General features: G+C 42.2%; 2 protein-coding genes across 2 annotated transcripts in view; both read right to left on the bottom strand.

Annotated features, from left to right (window-relative positions):
* Positions 1 to 10,449, bottom strand: part of LOC121707587 (testis-expressed protein 264 homolog) — a 52,397-nt gene extending 41,948 nt beyond the window's left edge. The window contains exon 1 of the mRNA XM_042090257.1: positions 9,807 to 10,449. Coding sequence (XP_041946191.1) covers positions 9,807 to 10,064 — 258 coding nt within the window. The 5' untranslated portion in view covers positions 10,065 to 10,449. The remainder of the gene's footprint in view (positions 1 to 9,806) is intronic.
* A 2,073-nt stretch (positions 10,450 to 12,522) lies between these two features.
* On the bottom strand, positions 12,523 to 22,183 carry bin2b (bridging integrator 2b). Its single transcript, XM_042090239.1, has 14 exons — positions 22,051 to 22,183; positions 21,779 to 21,867; positions 21,417 to 21,602; positions 20,398 to 20,478; positions 18,838 to 18,892; positions 17,442 to 17,536; positions 17,028 to 17,123; positions 16,147 to 16,254; positions 15,911 to 15,996; positions 15,261 to 15,336; positions 15,062 to 15,144; positions 13,953 to 14,619; positions 13,759 to 13,854; positions 12,523 to 13,513 (listed from the first exon to the last, which is right to left on the bottom strand). The coding sequence occupies exons 2-14, from the start codon at positions 21,779 to 21,781 to the stop codon at positions 13,400 to 13,402; spliced, it is 1,746 nt and encodes a 581-aa protein (XP_041946173.1). The 5' UTR covers positions 21,782 to 21,867; positions 22,051 to 22,183; the 3' UTR covers positions 12,523 to 13,399.
* Between the last annotated feature and the right edge of the window lie 202 nt (positions 22,184 to 22,385).

Below are 22,385 nucleotides of genomic sequence, written 5' to 3'. Positions count from 1 at the left end.
TCACGCAAACAGTGAGGCATAAAGACAGTGGTAAAAGTGGCTAGTGGACAGACAGTATCCAAACATGGAGGGGGTGAAGAGGCAGACAGACTATGCAGAGAAGTCTATCTCTCCTCTTCCCTTAAGTGAGGCATTGAATAGTTCAGTGGTGCCTTAAGGCCCCTCCCCTACAAACTCAGACTTTCATAGTAGAGACTGGTTATCAGTCTATATTATTTCAAATACATATATGTCTTTCATTTAAAGCAAAAGAGCAAAATGCTCATTTTACTGGATTGAGGCAAAAATGTATTTAGTATTCACTATTTATTCTGACTCAGCAGATCTACACTTTCTATGGCTTTTTGTGGAGAGTCTACAGCGGCCATCATACTCCAAACGTACCAAATGAACCCTCACTGTCAGCATTCAGCACTGTATGTATGTGTGTGTGTGTGTGTGTGTGTGTGTGTGTGAGTTCCTTATGGGAGGAGTGCAGATCTGATCAGTCAGCCACAGGAGGCATCATGATGAGTGAGGAACAGAGTGGTGGGAAGACTAGACTAAACCAGAATCACCCTCGCCATGTCTATCTGTTCACACAGACATGAGGGAGGGTCAGTCAGATGGATTCTTTTTATCTCTACGCGCTCTCTCTCTTTCTCTCTCTCATATTGTGTGGTTGTGTGTGTGTGTGTGTGTGTGTGTGTGTGTGTATCATGTGCCTCAGGGAATTATCTATTGTCTTCCCCATCACAGCCGTTAAAGAACATTCTGGAACATTTTCATGGACATAGGATTCACTCACATGAGAAACTTAGCATTCATGCAGCAGAGCTCAATTCTTTTAAAACTCAAAAAAGTTTATGAGGTGGTGAATCATGACAATGTGACCTCCATTACTTCCACCTTGCCGAGCAGCAAACTCAATCTCGCTCTGTCCCTTTCTACCTTTACATTCCCTCTCAGCATGTCTGTCATGTTTCTAATCATTACAGTGTAAACCTGAAGTTGCACTACATCCATCTGAAGGCCTCACAAAGACTCCCTATGCTAGATTCAAGACATCCCTAAGAGTAGGCCTTCACTCAACCAACATCCTCCACGCAAGGTTTTTGAGGACACGATTTAAAGATGAATATCCATCGCTAACAATAAAACTATTCTAGAGAACACCAGAGACTCTTTCCAACTTGGCGATACAACACTCACTGCTGGGTCATTCCACGCCAACTCAGCCACCCATGTACATGACACCTCTCAGATTTTGCTGAAAAGCGGTGAATATATGCCTTATGTTACCAAACAAAGGAATCTGAAGTTTCAGGTCAACATCTCAAACGGTTTGCCTGTGGCGTCCATTTTAATTTCGGGTGCGACGGCCCTAATTGACACATTGCAATTTCACATTTCATCTTTTGTCATTTTTGGAAGCACATAACATCTGTTCTAATAGTAGTAGAGGGCTGGAAACTGGTAGTGGTAGTTGATGATACCCCGATATTGGCTGTTTTCAAATATATTTCAAATGGATGACCCTGCTGCTGGTGCTAGCGCTGAAGAGAGAAATGTCACGTGTATCCCTGGCAAGGCAGATAAGCGAGATACCACGCACTGTTGATGTGTCATCACCAGTGTCAACACGCATCAGTGTCTGACACTGCCTAATCATTAGTATCTAAATTAAACTGCGCCAGGCTATCAGATGCAACTGAAAAAAGCCCTGATGCACTTAATGCGCAATAACCACCCTCACGCTCACTCATCCTCTCTCTTGCTCACACACGCACAAACAAACACACAAACACACACAAAAGAGTGCTACACACAAGCGCACACAGACAAACACACACGCAGTGTTGTTCAAAGAGAGCCTCCTGAAGTGTTCCATCCTTGCCTCACTGTGAGATATCAGAAGCTGCTGAAGGCTGCTCGACGCAACGGGCGGAAAACGGAAAAGGAGGGAAAAGCTGAAACAGGGGCGGATCTGCATGCACCCTGCCGCTCAAGTCATCTCCAGCTGCTCTCCTGCCGCACGCTTCTGCTGAGGCCCTAACTCCCCTCCCTCTCCAGAGGAGAGCGTACAGGACTGAGCCCCTCTCTGGAGGTCACGGCCCACCAAATAGTCATGACGGCGCAGCGCACAAAGGGACCATCTGGGAACAGCTCCAGGGTAGCTCTGGGCACAAAGCCGGCCCAGCTCTTCCTATGAGAAGCCCGCTCCCCTGCACTCTGCTTCTTTTCTTAGCTGTGTCTCTGTGACCCGCTCGGAGACCTTACTATCTAGAGCTGTGCCGGAGTAGGCTAATGAATTAGACCCCCATTAGGAGGCCTCTCTGGATTTCCCACCTGGGCTTGTGATTAGATGTGGGAGGTGGATTGTCCTCCCCGGGGCAAGTCGCTGCTCATCTAGGCTATTTTCCTCGAGGTAGAGATTTCATCACCTCTGATGAAATGAAATGGCCCACTTCAGTGACAGCGTGCATCGCACTCCTCCAACCACACTGTGTGCTCTCCTCCCCAACACTGAGATTGTAAATTAGCACAAATGATAATAACAATATTTTCCTTTCAAATGGATACACAATTTTTCTTTTTCTGACGTGGGAACAGAAATCAAGAGTATCCAGACTTTCCATCTAGTCCACACAACAGAAGGTTTAAATATCAGACCTCCATAAAACATATCACAGTCTATACTAAACCAAGTGTTACCACCTTTACGAAGAGAAACACTCATGTATCTAATTTGCCATTTCATAAAAAGGGCTACTGATTTCAATAGTCAAACTAACAGCCACTCACACATTCAATCAGTCCTTCTGTTATACAATATATCCTCCTATATATATTGGGGCGGTGGTAGTGTAGTGGTTAAGGAGCTGGGCTAGCGTGCAGTAGCCTGAAAGTTGTCGGTACAATTCCCGGCTTCCACCATTGTGCCCTTGAGCAAGGCACTTAACCCCAAGTTTCTCCGGGGACAATGTGATCCCTTGTAATATAGCTGACATATGTAAGTCACTTTGGTCAAGAAGTGTCTGCTAAATGTAATGTAAATGTAATGTAATGTAACCCTGTTGGAAAAGGCCAGTGAACAATACAGCAGATCAGACCAGATCCTATACCCCGGTCACAAAATACTAACCAAAGTGAAACCAAATTCCAGCATCTGGAGTCTGGACTACAAGCAAGACCTGGATAATCATGTTAGAGAACCAAGCTATGGTGACCCTCTGTTTTGTATAGAAAAGTGAAGCCTACATCGGACCAGAACTCTTACAGTCAGATGAGTGGACACACAGAAGGATGGATGGACAAACAGATGGAAGCAATTTCAAAATGGGTTTATCCCACGTAGTGGGGAAAAGGCTAAAACAATATGGTCTCCTGTCTATTCCACACTGTAGCTGACTGTTTGGTGAGTGAAGGCAATAACACATCAGAAACCATCCCAACACACAAGCACTGAGGCCTGAGAGGCTGCTGAGGAGAAATCTTCTCATGCCGGGGGGTGCTTGTTGTTTTCAAACCCCACTGAGTCGATGAGAAAAAGCAGTCTCCATGAAAGCTTCTGACCTTGGGACTGCAAGTGACGCTGTGGGCTCCTAATGAACTGAGATCATTATGCCAGTTAGCCGCGTTGGAACGCTGAACTTGGCCAGGCTTGTGTGCTAAGTGAGTGGGGGCCTGAGCCAGCTACTAATTAGAGACCTGGGATTAATAGGAAGGGAGAGACCGGGGGGCAGTTACAAAGATGGCTTTGGACAACTCACACGGGGCATGTCCATCTAGTCACAAACCATCCCAGTACGCCTAACTCACACGGGGCATGTCTATCTAGTCACAAACCATCCCAGTACGCCTAACTCACACGGGGCATGTCTATCTAGTCACAAACCATCCCAGTACGCCTAACTCACACGGGGCATGTCTATCTAGTCACAAACCATCCCAGTACGCCTAACTCACACACGGCACGTCTATCAAGTCGCACGACACTCCAGCTACCTCATACAGGTATGTCTATGGAGTCGCATCGTCCCAGCTAAAATACAGGGCACATCTATCAAGTCATACATCATTCTAGCTAACATAAGAAACATCTATAGTCATAGGATACATCATCCCAGATAACTACAGTGCATACCGAAAGTATTCACAGTGCTTCACTTTTTCCAATTTGTTATGTTTCAGACTCTAGACTATTTTTTCCTGTTGGATTACAATAAAACATCAATTTAAAAATGTACAAAAATTAAGTTTTGAAAATAGATGATAGTTCCAAAATAACTGAGTAATCGTGTTTAATAATCGTGAGCTCAATATTGAACAAAATAATCGTGGTGATGATTTTTGCCATAATCGAGCAGCCCTACTACAGAATAGAAACTATGGACATGCCTGTTTAAGTACAAATTACGACTGTGTGATGCTCTGTGTCTTACCATGGCAACGACTGTGTGATGCTCTGTGTCTTACCATGGCACAATGACGACAATAAGAGATTATAGCATGGATTTGTGTGAGATGCAAGGTCCCCAAATTAACCATTAGAATAGGTGGTTGCTTAACCAGCCTTTAAGATGTTCAACTGCTCTTTGTGGACCCTGTGGGTTTTTCAGGCATGTCTCTAGAAGACTGCTTCCTGTAAGACAAGGTATACCCAATTTGTCTCAAGGGTTCATAATCCCTCCACTTTATTGTAGTTTTCGCCTAAAAATTGAGATTGGATTGGTGAGATTGAAAAAGTTGGATTAGGTAACTCTTTAAAAACACACTTTTCGTAAATACTTAATTGCTCCTCGTGGTGGGCCTGTTCATTGGCCTATATGTGTGTGCACGAAAAACGCAGGTGTTAGTACAGAATCCTGGCTCCATAAACAGTGAAAAAACAGCAGCCGCGTTAATATGGACAGGTTTTTTGTCATTATGATTAAATGATTTACAAGTATTCTACAGTACAATCTTCGATCAGAATAGCAGTTGCTTTGCTTTTGCTTGAGAACTGAGAACCTATAGCGGGCAACCCAAATGACCGTATACATGTCTGTTCAATCGGAATAAGAGTGGAATACACCACCCCTTTCATTCCTTCATTCCAAGGTGTTTATATGTATCATTTCTATTGCGATTGAGCCATTATTCCGATTCTAATCGGATTAAAAGTGTCCATGTAAACCCACTTACTGTGGCTCAGACAACATTATAAACAATTCCAGCTCATTAACAGGAGCATGAAAGGGAGGGGTGTCATTTTTTTAAGATTGCTTTTAACGGCTTTCACTGGAAAGCGTGTGAATGTCTCCTCCAGTCAATGATGGTATATCCTATGAACTGTGGGTGTTGACAGATTTCCTGTGTGCATCCTGGTGTGGAGTGATAATTTCCTGTGACCTGATCCATATCACAGACTTGATAATAGCCAAGGCTACAATCAAAGATGTTTTTGTGAAAACAGATGACACCAGAGGTCATCACATTCAATCACAAACATTATTCCCGCTTTGCAGCATAAATGAGAGGCTAAATACTGCCATTAGAGCAGACAAACATCACACAACTCAGAATAGACAAAAACGTTTTCACACTGATGCCTCGTTCTTGCCAGGTCAGCAGCTTCAGCTTTACTCTCATTTGCTTTCGAAGGATGAGAAACTTTGCACAAACAGTACGTATCCTTTCTTGTCAGATTGAATTCTTGCTTCGCCACATGGCACAGGAGGATTCCTGTGACTCAGAGAAGATCAAGTGTCTGCATAATGGATGAAACCGGCAGGGAGGGAAGTCCTGCTGGTCACATCACAAGGCCTAGGGTCTGAGATCACAACCGAAGAGCAAAGTGCACTGAGGAACAGACAACCACCATCTATTTCATGTGCTATTGGGCTGAGAGGAGGCACCAATCAGACCCAATCACATCAAACATCAGAGCCTCGTGGTCTAGTCAGTCATGATCTCTTGACAACACACAGGCACGCATTACTCCTGTCAATTTCTCTTCTTTCTGTGATGGAAAAGAAGGGGAATCTGTTTCCTTTTTCCGAGTGTTGCACTGCACTTAGTGAAACTGCTACTTGGGGTAATACAAAGGAAAGCATTTGACTTCAACAAATACAAACAGAATATGAACTCAACCTTGGACACAATTATTTATCAAAGATGCAACCAGTGAACATTTAGATGGTGAGCTAACAGTAAAAGTATATTTTGGTTCCATGAGAGCTGAGAATGTGTTTTCAATCAAGTGTTGGTCATTGGGGATATCCAAATATTAGGGCTAGAAGATGTAGGAAAAATATATGCGATTTTTCTTACAGATATTGCGATTTGATTAGCGATATCATTTCTGAAAGTCAAGCTTCAGTTTAAATATTCACTATTACAAATGACTGAAATTGTTGTTTGCTTACTTTGTCTTATTGGCCAAGATCAGCACTACTTCTGCGAGCCTTTGTTTGCTGTACATTTATCATACTGCTGGTGTATTTTCAAATGCTGCTCCATGTTCATTGTGTTGCCTCAGTAGATAGCAATAACTCGACAATAGGTTTTGCATAGTGCATTTGCTTGATTGTTCGTAAATTAACTCAAAATCCTCAAAAATAATCAATAGTCATGAGCTGAATAATTCATTGCAGCAATGGCAATTTGTTAACTGCATTTGTTGAAATTGTGATTTCAATTAAAATTCGATGAATCGCTCAGCCCTACCAAATATGTTATTTAACACAATTAGTGTCGAGTCGACCAATATACACTCACAATAACATTAACCCGATCTGATATGCCCACATTAACTTGATGTTACAAAAACAAGAACATTCATCATGTCAGGTATAGTTCATTCAATGATGTGAATGTCAATGAATACCCTCATCAATCCCTGTGTACTGAAAAACAGCCTCTTAAACACAACCCAACGTTTCAGGCTAGGACTGAGTCAGTAGTTCATCAATCCTGGAACTGTCAGGGAGAGAGGGGGGAAAGAGAGAGAGAGAGAGAAAAAGAGAGAGAGAGAGTGAGAGAGACAAAAAGAGAGAAAGAGAAAGAGGGAGAGAGAGGGAGAGAGAAGTAGCTATATTCATTCAATGGACCAGGACTGGCTTCCAAAGCAGCGAAATGTTTATTACGGGTGACTTTGACCTCAAGGGTCAAACACAGTCCTGTGCCTTATGCCTGTAGTACAGCTGTGCTAACACTGTACAAGGCCTAACTAGAAAGACCCCCAACAGAGTGCAACCAGATACAGAGAGACAAGCCAAGACAGAAGCACGCCATTAGGCTGAACGCGGGGAAAACACCTTAAAGCCATGTTATCCTACAAACAAGGTAGCCTAATCTCTGATTTCACACAAACTATAGCATTGAAATGTTTCTGGCTAGCATTGTCTCTGTGCTTTGGGGGGGGGGGGGGGGGGGGGTTCTGGTACAACTAGACTATAGGCTACAGCAATTCCAAGTTAATATGCAATATTTTACAATATTCTTGTGTGCAAATATTGAGCATATTTGAAACGGCCAAGGGTGTACACTCAATCATTCAAAACATTGTTTGGATCCTAGAGAAATTGCCAGGGAAACACGAAAACCAAGAAATAAAGCTCCAATTGAAGCCACAGCAGTGATGACATCTGTCATGATAACAAGAAACTCATTGTGAAAACACAGGATATCAAGCCTGTGTAAAATTAAATTCTATTTTTCACATCTGATAATGGAGAAAAATGTACAACGTATTCCACCCCCTCACACAAAACCCATCATGCACACTATGGTACACAAAGCAACACTGCTCCCTAGTGGTGGAAAACAGATCTGATTAATCAAGCTTGATCATGACAGTTGTACCTGGAAAAAACAAAGCATTGGGGTCATTCCACGTCAGTTCAACCAGGGCCCACGCACTTAGGTCTCAAAAAAATCTGAAAAAATTACCAGGTGTACCTATGTTACCCAGGAGACACACTGTAAAATTACTCTTATGTAAGATCAATACGTTCCAAGATACAGCCAGTTTTACAGGGGGAGGGGGGTGTCGATTTTGTCCGGCCTCTTTTTTTTGTCAAAGTTCACAAGCCCACAGCGCAAGAACTAAACCATGTAGGAGGCTCAAATTTTGCATGCTGGTACATAAATAGGAATAGTATGTAGCAAAATCGTCACGTTTGGTCTGGATAATCCTGCATGGTCATAGCTGTCCCTCAAAGTTGATACAAATTTTATTGGAGTTTTGGGCTGGGCTCTGTTTAAGCCTTCAGAAGACATATTTGTACTCAACATAGGCTTTTATTTATTTTCCTTATTGAGATAAGTAGAAACACTCTCACAAAAAGCAATGAACAGAAAATAAATCCCTTCAGGGTCTGAACAGCAGACCTCACAAGTCTGAAAAATCATTTTGGTTATCATTTTCAGAGCACCCAAACACCTTGTGGGAATATACAAAGATTTTTTAAATATGTTTTTCCTTATTCAAAACATATCGATGTCAATGGTGCATTTTGCCCATGTTCAGGGTGGAAAGTGAAAAAGAAAGATTTGCATAAGACAAGTCAAATTGTTTTTTTAAAAAGAAAAGATCATGGAGAATAAAGAAAAAAATATTTAAAAAATCTTTGTATATTCCCACAAGGTGTTTAGGTGCTCTGAAAATGAGAACCAAAATGATTTTTTTAGACTTCTAAGGTCTGCTGTTCAGACCCCGAAGGAATTTATTTTCTGTTCATTGTTTTTTGTGAGAGTGTTTCTACTTATCTCAGTAAGGAAAATAAATCAAGAGCCTATGTTGAGTACAAATATGTCTAACAACAAAATCGACACCCCCCTCCCCCTGTAAAACTGGCTGTATCTTGGAAAGTATTGATGTTACATAAGAGTAATTTTACAGTGTGTCTCCTGGGTAACATAGGTACACCTGGTAATTTTTCAGAATTTTTTGAGACCTAAGTGCGTGGGCCCTGGTTGAATTGACGTGAAATGACCCATTGCATAGTAGCAGGTTAGGTCAATAATAATGATCTGTCAATGCAGACTAGACAAATGATGGCTTCAGATAAAAGGAACGGTAGCACAACCGACATAGTTATGTTAACCGACTATAACAGCTATATGGGAGGCCTAAACCTCCTGTTTCAGCAAGTCTTTAGTCTTTACTTGTCCCACTACCAAAACAAAAAAGTGTCCACATTACATTAAATAACATAGTTGCTTTCTAATCGGTCATTCTACTATCGGTGGAAAGTGCATGAAGATATTATGAATGAAACAAACTTTGAACTCTATCTGCCCCACTGCCATACAATCATGATTAGGCCTACTAGTGTGTCTTGGGATACATGGTAACTGGATTTGAATGGTTTTTCTTTCACATTGAAATGGCATACTTTACTGACTAGCCTACAACTATTCTTCTATTCTTTTATTTTTCTCTAATACACCGTACGTTTTCTTAATGTCTTGTGTTTCTGTGTTCTTTTATCGGCTCATTTGGATAACACCAAATGTCACACATGACATTACATTCAAATGAGGACTGTTGTATGGTCTGTGGTGCTGGATAGCCTACTACTGGATAGACAGACTTAGGTCAAGCTAACTGTTGGTGTCCAATCCCTCCCCACTCTGGCAGTATGACTTACATCAGACATGAAATACATTTCTGATCACCTCCATTGGCTAAGAATCTCAGCAAACACAGAACAGAATAATGAGTTAATTTTATGGTTGACTATACAATTCTAATGTTTACGTTATCAGATGTGTATAGGCACTTATTATTATAATTCACCCACCAAGAACACCCTGTAGTCATCCTAACTGACCCTCACCTTTTTTGGATCATCGTAGAAAACCCCAATGGTGGAGAGCTTCGGACCAAGTTTACTACACTCTGTAAAGAGCGCTCCACAGTCTTTGTAAGGTCCTTGCTTAAACTTGTAGGCAATTGTGATATTTCTCATTGGAGGTGACCCGGTCCGGATGTTAATTTCGGAAAAGAGGCCCGAGTACATCACGTACCCGACGGCCATCAACAGCAGACTTAATATTAAGATGCCGACAACTCCGAGGACCTGCCATCCAGACATGTCTATCAATGGCAATAGACTCTGTGGAGATCATTTAGGAACAGCCGCGCCTGGCTCTAACCTACTAACCTCAATCTCAGTAAAACCAGACGAATTAGCCGATGTTACATGTTACAATTTACCTGTTTAGGTAGCTAGCTAGCAGGTTATCGTAGAGTTGGTGGCTAACTAACGTTAGTGTCTTTAAGGCATACAACTGACTAAAGAACGTGTACAATTCGTTTTTAAAACGTGGTGACTTGGAGTTGGACGAGACTCGGTGATGTGCTTTTCTGTAATCTGGTAGAAACATTTACCCTCTCTGACAGACCGAGAGGCTGCTGAACTTGTATTCCATTCAAACATTACTTTTCGTTCAGCCAGACGGTCTCTGGTTCAGCTGTGAGTGAAAAGAACCAGCGAATGTCTGCTCTCGAGTTCAGTGCTTTCACTTCCGGGTTATCACTTTTCCATAACAGAGAAATTTAAACGGGCTTTGTCCATAATGATAGTAATGTAAAAATGTTTTATCAGTTTATTGATCCTTGTTAAAATAACTAACTGATAATCTTATGTTAAATAAACCCACGAATGCACTCAATCCAAGACCCATTTGCAACATATGATAAATAGAAAAATCCCCTTTTTCATAATAGCCTGATGGCCTCCTCATACCTCATAAGTGCAGTCAAGATCCTCTGGTAACCAATTGTTTATTGTTTGTTAGTTTGCTTTTTTTTAAAATCCTGGTTCAATTTTAAATAAATAAATGCATGCTTGCTTTTAAAACCAGACCAACACTTTAAATTAGTTTGGTTGTTGTTTCCAATTCCAGCAGGACTTGGCGCCTAGGCCTACCCACAGTGCCAAAAGTGGTTTGCTGACCATGGTATTCCTGTGCTTGATTGGCCAGCCAACTCACCTGACCTGAACCCCATAGAAAATGTTTGAGGTATTGTCAAAAGGAAAATAAAACACATCAGACCCAACAACACAGACAAGCTGAAGGCCGTTACAAAAAGCAACCTGGCCTTCAATAACGCTCCAGCAGAGCCACAGGCTGATTGCCTTCATGTCAAGCCACATTGATGCAGTAATTCGTTCGAGCCCCAACCAAGTATTGAGTGCATAAACTGACTTATTATAACCTATCGACTTTTCTATTGTAACCTATCGACATTTCTGTTTTATGAACTTTTTCTAATATTTTGAGATAGCCGATTTTGTTTTTCATGAGCTGTAAGCCATAATCATCAAAATTAAAACAAAGAAGGCTTGAAATAGTTTACTTTATATGTAATGAATATATGAAGTGAAAATTGGGGGGTAAAAATGAACTATTTCATTGAGACCCACTTGTACTGTAGAACAGGACCTGCCCTGACAAAAACTCAACTTTGAAGGTCATCAATTCAGTATAGCCTCAGTAAATAGGCTACATAGCCTGAAATACCCAACAATAAACAATACATCAAATACACAACCTCATAGAGTCAGCTGTTCAACAATGTGACTGCCTGTGAAAATAAACTACTAAGAGTGATTTGATGTGGTGTCATATTTGGACTGCTATATGACCTAGCTTGCTGATTAAGTTGTGCAAGATTGTATACATTCACAACTGCAAAACGAGACCAGATTAAACGAAATACAAAGTATCTGCCTTTCTGGGAAGAAATTCCAGACCTTGAGGGTTTACAAGGCCTTTGACATATCAAATTGCCACTGCTAAAAAGAAAGTCTGGTACTGTCCACTGGGAAATGTTTCCAACCCTAGCATCAAAATGGACTTGAAATCCAAAATGGACTGAAATCATTGGTCCAGCCTAACCAGTCGAATTGATCAGGGATTCCAAATGTTACTTCCTACTTTGCAAACTACAAGAAGCAATATATTTACCTTTTCTGTACATATCTACATTCTTCTGACTGTAAAAAAAAAAAAAAATTAAGTTGGCAGGTGTTGCTACTAGTATTTACCACTGCCATTGTCATCTCCTCTCGTCACCCACAATCCTGGTGGTTGAGAGGAGCCAGACTAGTACTCCTATTTCAGTGAGATGAAAATGAGCAGAGATAGAGTTGGGCAGGGCCAGGCTGGTGGATGTCCCCTCATTTTAATTTTTTGCTCTAAGGACAATAACATGCAATTAACCTTTTTAATTCCATTTTTAACCTCATGCTTTAACACGATTGAAAAACTAATCCAAATCACAGCAGTTGTCTCTAATTTCCTCAAATTAGTTGGTCAGCTCAAACTGCCTCCATTAACTCTGATTCATGACATTTTTCTTCATTTTCATTTGTCCAGCAGAGGGCGACAACCAAATAAGATTGCGTCTCCTGGTGCTAGTTTGGGTTGTGCCATTTCCCAGGTTGAAATATCAGCTAAAAGTTTTCTACAATCTGTAATAAATAATCAATATAAATTGTTGTAGATTGCAGATTATTCAGAGTCAATCCAAAGCAACGGGCCTGATAAAGGTCAAAGTAACTTTATTGTATAGAAAACATGACTTACTAACAGAATGAAAGCATACAATTACATTGGTTTACATTTTTTGTACATAACATTTAGGCAAAAATACATTCAAGACATACCCACAAAAATTTAATATCATTCACAGTTTAAAAAAGAAATACATTTAAAAAACGAAACAAATAATATTCCCTCATTTTGGAAGAGATTCTGTAGCCTGAGTAAGAGCTACGATGAAGCCGTTATAAATTGAGTTCAGTCATAAGCAGGGACAGACATGGTCTTGAGTGGAATGTAGAAGCCCGTCATGAACTGGTTCATTGTTTGCAGCATGAATAGTAATTTGGAAAACACTGGCTGCAAGAACATGGATTAGTTCTTAGTCTGGCTTAGTTAAGTCAGAGTAAGTTGTAAACCTCTGAATCAAAGAGCCCTTTGGCGTTTTCCTGCAGTGAGAAAGAAGCCATGGGGCTCTTCTATTTGTAGGTTTACCACATACTCCAACTGAAATTCGCCAGGAAGGAAGGAAGGAACTAATCCATGTTCTTGGACCACCCCCCCCTTTAACAGGGGAGAACATCTCTGGCTATAGAGATTAGAAAAAAAGGCACAATACTGAATAAGAAATCACTAGCAGAGTGTGTACTGGAGAGTGGACACTGTAGCAATGCTGGGCAAAGTTTGTTGTTCGTGCAAAGAGCTGAAGCTGACCAGAGCTCCGTCTTGTGACCGCTTGCAACACTGGTGACGTCCTCCGGTTGTTATAGGGCGAGGTCTTACTGCCACTGAGCCAGGGAGCACATGGGACGCAGCACGTTGGGGTAAAGAGGTCAGAGGTTAAGACCTGGGTATGGGGTGGTGAGGGGGTTGTTGGCCTTCAGTCAGCGTCAAGGCGCTGGATCAGGTTCTCCATAACAGTCCCTGAGAGCAGCACCAGATCCGGGAGCTTGATCCAGTCCTCCTCCCTCACGCCCCACACAGAGCCCTCGGGCTGGGAGGGTGACACATAATGAGAGGAAAATATTACATGGAGAGACAGCGAGTGCCAACAGCACACAAAATTCACAATTTGATGAGCAGCCAAAATGCACGTCATTACAGTACATCATTTATGACCAGGGGTGGGGATTTCCACAGAGGCTACATGTCACAACATTTAGGCCACAATACAATACTATTGCATGTATCAAAAACATCACAATGTAAACATCTTGACAAGTCTCAAAACAAACTAACCTTCTCCTCATAGTCGTGAAACACGAGGATAATGTCATCTTTGTCAAACACTAGCAGCATGTCATCGTCAGACTTCTGAGTCTCTAGGGCCTTGGCCTGGACACAAGATTGAAATACAGCATTCACTCTAGGACATTAGGACTACAGCATGACTTCATTTAAACCACAAACAAGGCTGAACTCCTGGAGCTTACCCTGTAGAGAAAGCGAGGGGGTTTGGAGCTGTCCGAGTCAGGGGCTGAGAATGGAGCGGACACCTCTGTTTGTTCACTCGACCTCTCGTCCGCTCTGCTCTCCTCAGTGGCTGCTGCCACCGTTGCCGTTTCTGCACTGTCTGCTGTTGCGGTGGTGTCTGGAGTTTCGGCAGGTTGGGCCATGCCCTCGGAGGGGGTCAAGGAGAGGCGCGGGACAGGGAGAGGTGGTCGCCTGGGCTTATCTGCTCCTGGTGACTTTGGCGCTTCATTTTCAGCCTCAACCACTTGCACGTCGGACGCGTCCATGTAGCGCTCTATGTTTTCTTGCTGCTTGTTCGAGCCATCCTCTGATTGGGCCGCTTCCACGTTCTGGTGCCCGTTCTCTGGCGATGCCGCCGTCCTGGGGATCTCCCCCTCGGATGACATGGAGAGTCTGTGGGTTGAAGGGGTGTCGCTGTCAGTCAGGCTGACGGACTCCAAGTCCGAGTTGCTGTCCCCATGACCCACGGTCTCGTTGGGGGCTGTATCGGTGGTAACGCTGAAGTCTTCTGAAGTACTCATCCGTTGTGGGGTGGACAGGGCAGAGCTCTGGTGGTTGGAGGGGAAGGCCGTGTTGCAGGGGATGGGAGCAGAAATGGCCAGGGACTTCCTCTTCTTAGACTTGGCACTGCACAGGAAAAGGACCCATACCAAGAGGATGGCAGTTACATGTACCATTGTGTATGAGAAAAGAACAAAAAACAAGAAATGACCAATAAAAAGACACAAACAAAGGGAACCAACAATGGCAAATCTGGAATGTCAGACTGTCATAATTCTGATGCCTTTGACCAAAGTGTTGCTTCATCTGCTGCACTGAATTATGTCAGTCTGACTGAAACTGAAAACCACTCAGCTATTAAAACATTACACAATGACTTGTTGACAGCAACCCAAGGTTATTTCAGCAGGCAAAAATGAACTTGCTAGCTTGACATCAAGGTTTACAAATGCTCCCTACATCAAATCATGTTTTAATCTGCATACATAAATGTTTATGCTTATTTCAATTCTCAAAAAAGAACCATTTCCATGAGCTCTTACAGATAACCTTAACTTGTATGACTTACCTTGAGAGTCCCTTAATAATGAAGGTACTGCCCGAGTGTTGAGTGTCCAGTTTCTTCATCACATTGTAGAGATCATGATTCAGCTTAAACACAGACACACACAGAATCATTCTACATCTATTGGAAGTTTTGAATGTAGCACGCATGTTTTCCCAGCAGAAAAGGATTTTGTTAAACAAATACTACTAGAGAGACCTACCACACTCATCTCCTTATAGAACACATCTCTGAGGTTGGAGAGGTTCTGGAACACGGTCACATAGCATCCAATTCGGCTACAGACACAGAGGAGCAGAACAAAAAAAACAGATGAAGAGGTCACTATATCAATGGGTCTTTGGGGACAAACAAAACAATGAGCAATATTGCTGTAGACAGCTTTCTAAAGTTTCCCTACCCCAATTATAAAACTCCAGACAGCAGTAAAAGCAGCCAGATTTGGACTGCAAATATGACAGGACTAGTTGACAGCAGTTTAGAAGTTGTGCAAAACCATACCAAACAACTCCAGCAGATGACTGTATACAATGCTTACTATTGTTTGAATGCCTTGGTAATTAGCTAGCCATGAGTAACGTGAAATCTCTGAGAATTTAAATTCCATAAGATTTAAACCAGCCACTCAATGTGCGCATGACTGATGCTCCTACAAGTTTCCCCCATCATACTGAACATGCAATAAAGCTGTTGGTACACAACTTTTTGAGCAATGTTGCTGGGAAACACTCCTAAGTGTTGTTGTTTGGGCGTGCTCCCACTGACATTGGGCAACATTTTCCTTTTCGGAGGAACCTTTATCAACAGTACGCAAGAAAAGGGTGTATTTAGAATGTGTGTCAGTGTGTCTACCTTTGATAGAGCTGAGGCAGTTCTTCCCTGAGCTCCTTGTTTATCTCCTCGAAGATGCTCTGCGCTGAATTAAACTCTTCCTCTGCCTGGCGACAGACGGGGAGGATGGATATGAGGCAGATCAAAGAGGAGAGAGGGAAAGGATAAGGTCCTAAACACTAACAGACAAGCGCACGCGCACACACACACACACACACACACACAGTCACACACTAGATCAGCCACTGTTGCGACACCTTGGTTATCTTGGCTTCATCTCTCTTCTTGGCGCTCTGTAACGCCTCCAGCTGGTGACGGGCTGAGTCGTAGTCCACCAGCTTCCTGCCTCTCTTGGCCACCCGCTCCTGGGGGGGGAAGCGGAGGAAAGCACATTGCAACTTCAATTCAGTTCCAATAATATCAGTGTAAGGCGGGGATCACATCAGCCAGCAGCAAGCGGCAGCGGCAAACGTAACGCAACACTCAGACCATAATATCTCGCTCCTAAGCAACACAAACAGTTTGTCAATTGAATATGCTCGCGTTGCGCTTTGAAAGTTGAACCAAGTTCAACATTCAGCTTGTCCAACGCTAGCGTTACGCCACAACAATAGGAAACCTGCCGCTTGCCGCTGGCTAATGTGATCCCTGCCCAATACTTTGTAACAAGAGTGAAGGCTTTGGATCAGATGGTAAAATAGCCTGCCAAGGTGATGGGTAACCAATGCACTAAGCCTATTGGTTCTATTCTGATATGCTAGTAGAAAACTGGCATTAAAATGAAGGGATTAACAATACTGATATGGTCCACTGAATATCTAAAATGATGCTTCATATGTAGCTATGTATTTCAGACTTGAGTACATTTGACTGGACAGGGGAAACAAATGGGCTCTGTGGCATTGTTCCTTGGAAAGAATACTTGTGCAATATTTACGCAACAGTCTGCTGAGTCTGTTCACTTAGGAATGTGGAGTTTATGCATTAGCTCCTTCAGCTGAAAACCCACAACTGAACCAAATGGCAGGTGTGGGTCTTAATGAAAGTGCAGAGTCTGGGCTTTTCTTCCTCTGTGAGTGTGACAGGATGTGATGTGGCGAGAGAGAGAGAGAGAGAGAGAGATCAGTGATACACCCACTCTGACTTCAGGAAATTGACTGGTGTAGTTCTCCATGGTGCGCATGATCTGATCGTTCAACTTCTCCTCATAGTCATTCCAAAGAAGATCCTCACTCTAAAATAGAGATGGGCAGAGTGACCACAAGACAATACAAGGGAAAGAGATTTAAATTTTCAGATTTAGAGTTCTTCTAGTCAAGACAGCGCCAATATTTATTCAGTATTCTACATTGACTTCACTATACAAATGAGCCAAATGATGAGTCATGTATGCATTGCGTAACCACAAACACATTACTAACTATCTCGACCAGTCTGCAAACAAAGCTGCAGAGGGAATCATCAATGATTCATTGGACACATGTTGGCACTGTACAAATTGATAAATCAAGGATCGATACTACACTATATATTCACACACACACACTTTTACCTCAATAATGACTGGTATATCTTCCTGTCCTTCCCAGTCAGACTCATAGACACTCTGGAGCGTCTGGGAGAGCTTTTTAGATGTCTCGTGGATAACTGAGGGAAAAGGGAAAAAGATATCCATCACATCAGGTAATGAACAATACTTCTACCTACATTATTTATGTAGTCAGAAAAAATAGGACATGTTAGGAAAGTACAAATCCAACTAAAATCTTGAAGAAGTATTGGGCTGTCTCTTGTTTTAAGTGCAATCGTATATTTTTAGAAAATATGAAATCCATATAGTTCCCAAAGCTGTTCTTGAGTTGCCCCCCACCCAAGCACCAGACAAGAGTGGCCTTCTCCTGAAAACTAAACTAGCTTAGAAACAGAGAGAGGACAGGAAACACTTAACACTGACTCTGCTTCTTCGTGCATTTACTGGAATCTGCAAACCCCATTCCAAAATTGCTTTGGTGTGGTTAAGCTGATCTTAGATAGTGTTACAAGTATCAACAGCAATTTTTTCTCTGGTTCTTCGGTTATTGTCCTGTAAGCATTCGTATGGTCTGGACATCTGGTACTGCAAAGCTGAAGAGCATTTGGACTGCATGGCTGCTTGAATGTGGTATTTAGTCAGAGTCGAGCTACACCTCCACCTCGAACATGTAAACAATGGTGGTTTCCTGCGAGGTTGCCGTGGCCCCGAATAGTTCAGTGAAAGCAATCATTTCTCCTCTCTGCCTTGCCATTCAATTGAACACCAGCAGAGGAGGTGACGCCTTGCTGACCAGTGCATAATATAGGTGGTATTTCATCTTAAAGCCACGTAGACAGTATTGCCCAACTCACACAACACACACAGACACATGCGCACACACAGACAGACGAGAAACTCCAGTGTTCTAATTATAAATGACATTCACTTCTTGCTTTTCTTTTTCCACAAAATGAGATCTGAAAGTATGCCCTTCCTAGCTATCATCACTGTGCTATTTCCGAGTCTAATCTTCACAAATCAACACCTTGGCCTTTGGTGGACTGCATACAAATCTGCTACCGATCGCAAGTCCTGGGTACACACTGTAGTGTATCACCCAACTTCAAACCAGCTGAATGCACACGTCACTAGACCAAAGACATGGTTGTAATTTTTTTAGTAGCCCAGTAAAAACAACCATATTTCAAAATTAGTTGTTAGGAAGTCATGCAAGATAAAACACTGGGCAAACCCACATTCAAGTTGGTATCTACAAGTAAACCAAAATGTTTTAATGATGTGAGAGGTGCGTACAAGCTCACACTCTTAATTCTTTTGATTTGACTATGAAAACTAAATCAACAGCCATGCTCACAAACTGGTGGGCTGCTTTTCAAACTGCAGGACTTGAGAAACAGTGAGCAGGCTACAGTACCTTTGACAGCGTTGTAGTAGGCCTTGACGTCCTTGAAAAGCCTCGCTCCATCAGTCTGAAGAGAGAAGGAAATGCAGACAAGACAACACTTGAGAGGGAGTCCTACAGTTCACTAGTGACAATTGCTAGACTACAAATTTCTTCTACCTACATATAAAAAAAAAAAAAATTACGATCTGCTTAGTGGACTGGTGACTGGTATTTAAGTAAGTATAAGTGTAAGTATATATACTCTTTTGATCCCGTGAGGGAAATTTGGTCTCTGCATTTATCCCAATCCGTGAATTAGTGAAACACACAACACACAGTGAACCCACAGTGAGGTGAAGCACACACTAATCCCGGCGCAGTGAGCTGCCTGCAACAACAGCGGCGCTCGGGGAGCAGTGAGGGGTTAGGTGCCTTGCTCAAGGGCACTTCAGCCGTGCCTACTGGTCAGGGTTCGAACCGGCAACCCTCCGGTCACAAGTCCGAAGCGCTAACCAGTAGGCCACAGCTGCCCCATTTAGTATTTAAACACAGGAGTAAACAGTCACCCCATTGACAACCAGCTACTACAATGATTGAAACTGTCAACAAACCCAGAGTGGCACGCAGACCAGCTGTATTGCAGCATGAGGCTTTGTCACACTGTTTGACCAAGTAGTTGTTCATCCTTTACACATGTACTCTTACTGGGTGGACAATGAGTCAGTCCATGTTACGTAACATTTCTACATCACTTCGGTATGAATATGTCTTAATGTTATGTTTGTCAAGTACAAAATATTATGGCACATTGGGCTACACAGAGGCAACCACAGTGAGTATCAGTGAACAACAAATGCCTGGTTGTCAGGGTGGAGTGACTTCCTGTAATGGAGTTAAGATACATGTGTGCATAGTATTTCCTTCAGGTGCTACTCTCATGCACATGATCTTCAACACAGACATAGAGTAGGCCTACATCTAATATACTGAAATATAGAATACAGTGTTTCCCACAGAATTGAATTCTATTTGTGGTGGTAGGTTTGCAGAATTAACTTGAATGCAACAGTTTTTAACAAATTAGCACAGTGTGGTTATGATACTAACCAGATTTAAGCACAATTTAGTACAACCTGGAAAATCATTGTGTGGTGGTCAATGTTGATATTGTGGTGGGCCGCCACAAATAAGTCAATGTATGGGAAACTCTGGAATGAACCTCAGGACAGAATGCATGTGGATGGAAAGACTAATTATATACACGTGACACTTTGTATTTCAAAACATTTGAATGTACCATATACTACGCTATGCCATGTTTTAAGATGGCCAACAAATTTCATGTGACACTATGAGTTTTGGAGCAAGGGTAACAGTAAACACAGAGACGACGTGCTTTGTTAATGGACTGACTACTATCCCATTTTGAGAATTATGCCCCCCGCCCAATGTTTACCAAACGCAGGAGCTCTCTGGAGTCCCACAGATTGGTTTTCATGCATTTGCTTTTAGTCTGACAATCCCTGTGCTGCAAACCCAGGGTTAGGTGCCTGAGGGTACAGAGGAGCTTTGCTGTTCCCAGTGCCTTACCTGCTGTTTATTGAGATTCAGAGAGCACTCCTCAAACTGCTGATCTCTGGTCTCAATACTCTTCCCAAGCTTTTGCCAAACCTGTCAAAACACAAGACAATAATCATTACAAACTATTCAGAGCTCATACATCACCACAGGGACCATTTAAATAAGTGTACACATACCTGAAGACAGATCCCTATACAAATTTAACGCTAATACTTTCCTGCATCATTAGTGTGTTTTAAGTGAACTTTTTATGGAGACAGCATTTTTAACATCCTAAGCTAACTAACAGTAACAGCAAATGCACTCTCCAATCCATGAAGCCACTCTCTTCCACTTGTTACATGACCATGAACTAGTTCAGGGCCAGCAGGGCAGGAATGCAGTATTTTAGCTACAGAACTAGACCCGAAAAACAGAAAACCACTGAGTAACAAGTGGATAAGAGTGAGGGGAAGTGCACTGAGAGGCAGGAAGTGGCAAGCTTTGTGTCCACACAGCTGCAATATGAATATGCTGCTAAGCATTCACACCACTGACTGAAAATCAACAGTGAATTCTATGTGTTAAACAATAAAATACCTGAGAGCAAGAGTCCATTGACAAATGAAATTGTAGGCTATGTAAGTTTCTAAACACTGTGCATCTCATGTGTGCGGTCAACACTACAACGATTCGTTTCTTATCTCAATACAGTTTTTCTCAGAACATACAGGCCACACACCATGAAGTGCCTCATGTTCTCAACAATAACGTTACTGTCCAAATCCATCACAGGGCAAATTGATGCACATCTGAATTGTAAATTCAGGATCTGATCTGTACCTAATTCTCAGTCATATTGTATGAGTCCTGCCCCCCACCCAATCAACTTTCTATAATCTACATCTTTGAATACAGCCATGAAACAATTCAATACAGAGGGTCTCATCAAAACTATCACAAACTGTTCTGATTAACTATATATTGATGTCTTTCGTATGTAGTTTGTTAAACATAGGCTATAGGCTACAAACCAATCTACAGCTTACCTTTTCCTGCGCTCTGTTGAATGATTTGTGGACGCGTTTGGCAAATATACCAGCTCCAGTTCCTATGTTGCCACCAAGATTAGCAGCTTTCTTGTTCTCTGCCATCTTGTCTTCTCTATTCTTCTCACTTTCAACTCTCTTACGGAGTTTCCTGCTGCAGACAACTGTCTTCAATCTTATGGCTTCCTTGAAAGTCAAAAAAGAGGGGCGGGGAAGAAAAGGAGAAGGGTGTCACTTAACGGATTCCCTACCTACTCTGTGTCATACTCTCGATTGTGATCTACATAGGCTACAATAAATAACTTAAAACAAAACATCAGCGTTTTTGTTTGAATTAAGAAATCCTTCTTGACACTACAAACCATCAGAGTCGTATACGATCAATGCACTTCCAGTTGGCTTGCGTTCAGGTCTGCGTTGCCCACACCGCACACAGCAGTTTACCCACTCACTTTAGGGATGCGTTAGGACAGGTAGAGACAGGTAAGAGAATGTATTTTGCGTAACTTTAGTTGTTTAGCGGTTAGTCAAGTATTGTGAGAACTTAAGATGATGTAAGATAAGTGGTAAGATGACGTAGCTGCACTTGGCTGAAATATTTTTTGTTTACGAGAACATCCTAAATTTAACTCACCTGTTAAGGTAAGTTTTCGATAAACCTAGGGTTATCTAGCCCTAGCTGCATTAATTAGGCCACTGTTAAAAGTCAGCACCGCAGTAACCCGCAAATGTTTCTCAACACTACCCCGTCAGGCCTATCGTCTGAGATCAGCACAGCTGAAACCTGTTGAGATTATAATTAAGGCCGTTTTTTTTTTATCTCTCCCTTTAGTTAGTCAAATGAAAACCCAGAGTAGCCTAAATTATTTTTGAGGAACCACGTGCCAAAAGATATCATTTACTTTGGTAAATGCTCCCACCCAGTGGTAGTTTGGTAGTAGTGAAACTGGGGGAAAGTCTTGGAAGTCT

This window comes from Alosa sapidissima, chromosome 4 (assembly GCF_018492685.1).
Source record: "Alosa sapidissima isolate fAloSap1 chromosome 4, fAloSap1.pri, whole genome shotgun sequence".
Taxonomy (NCBI): domain Eukaryota; kingdom Metazoa; phylum Chordata; class Actinopteri; order Clupeiformes; family Clupeidae; genus Alosa; species Alosa sapidissima.
This window is presented reverse-complemented; position numbering and strand designations above follow the sequence as displayed.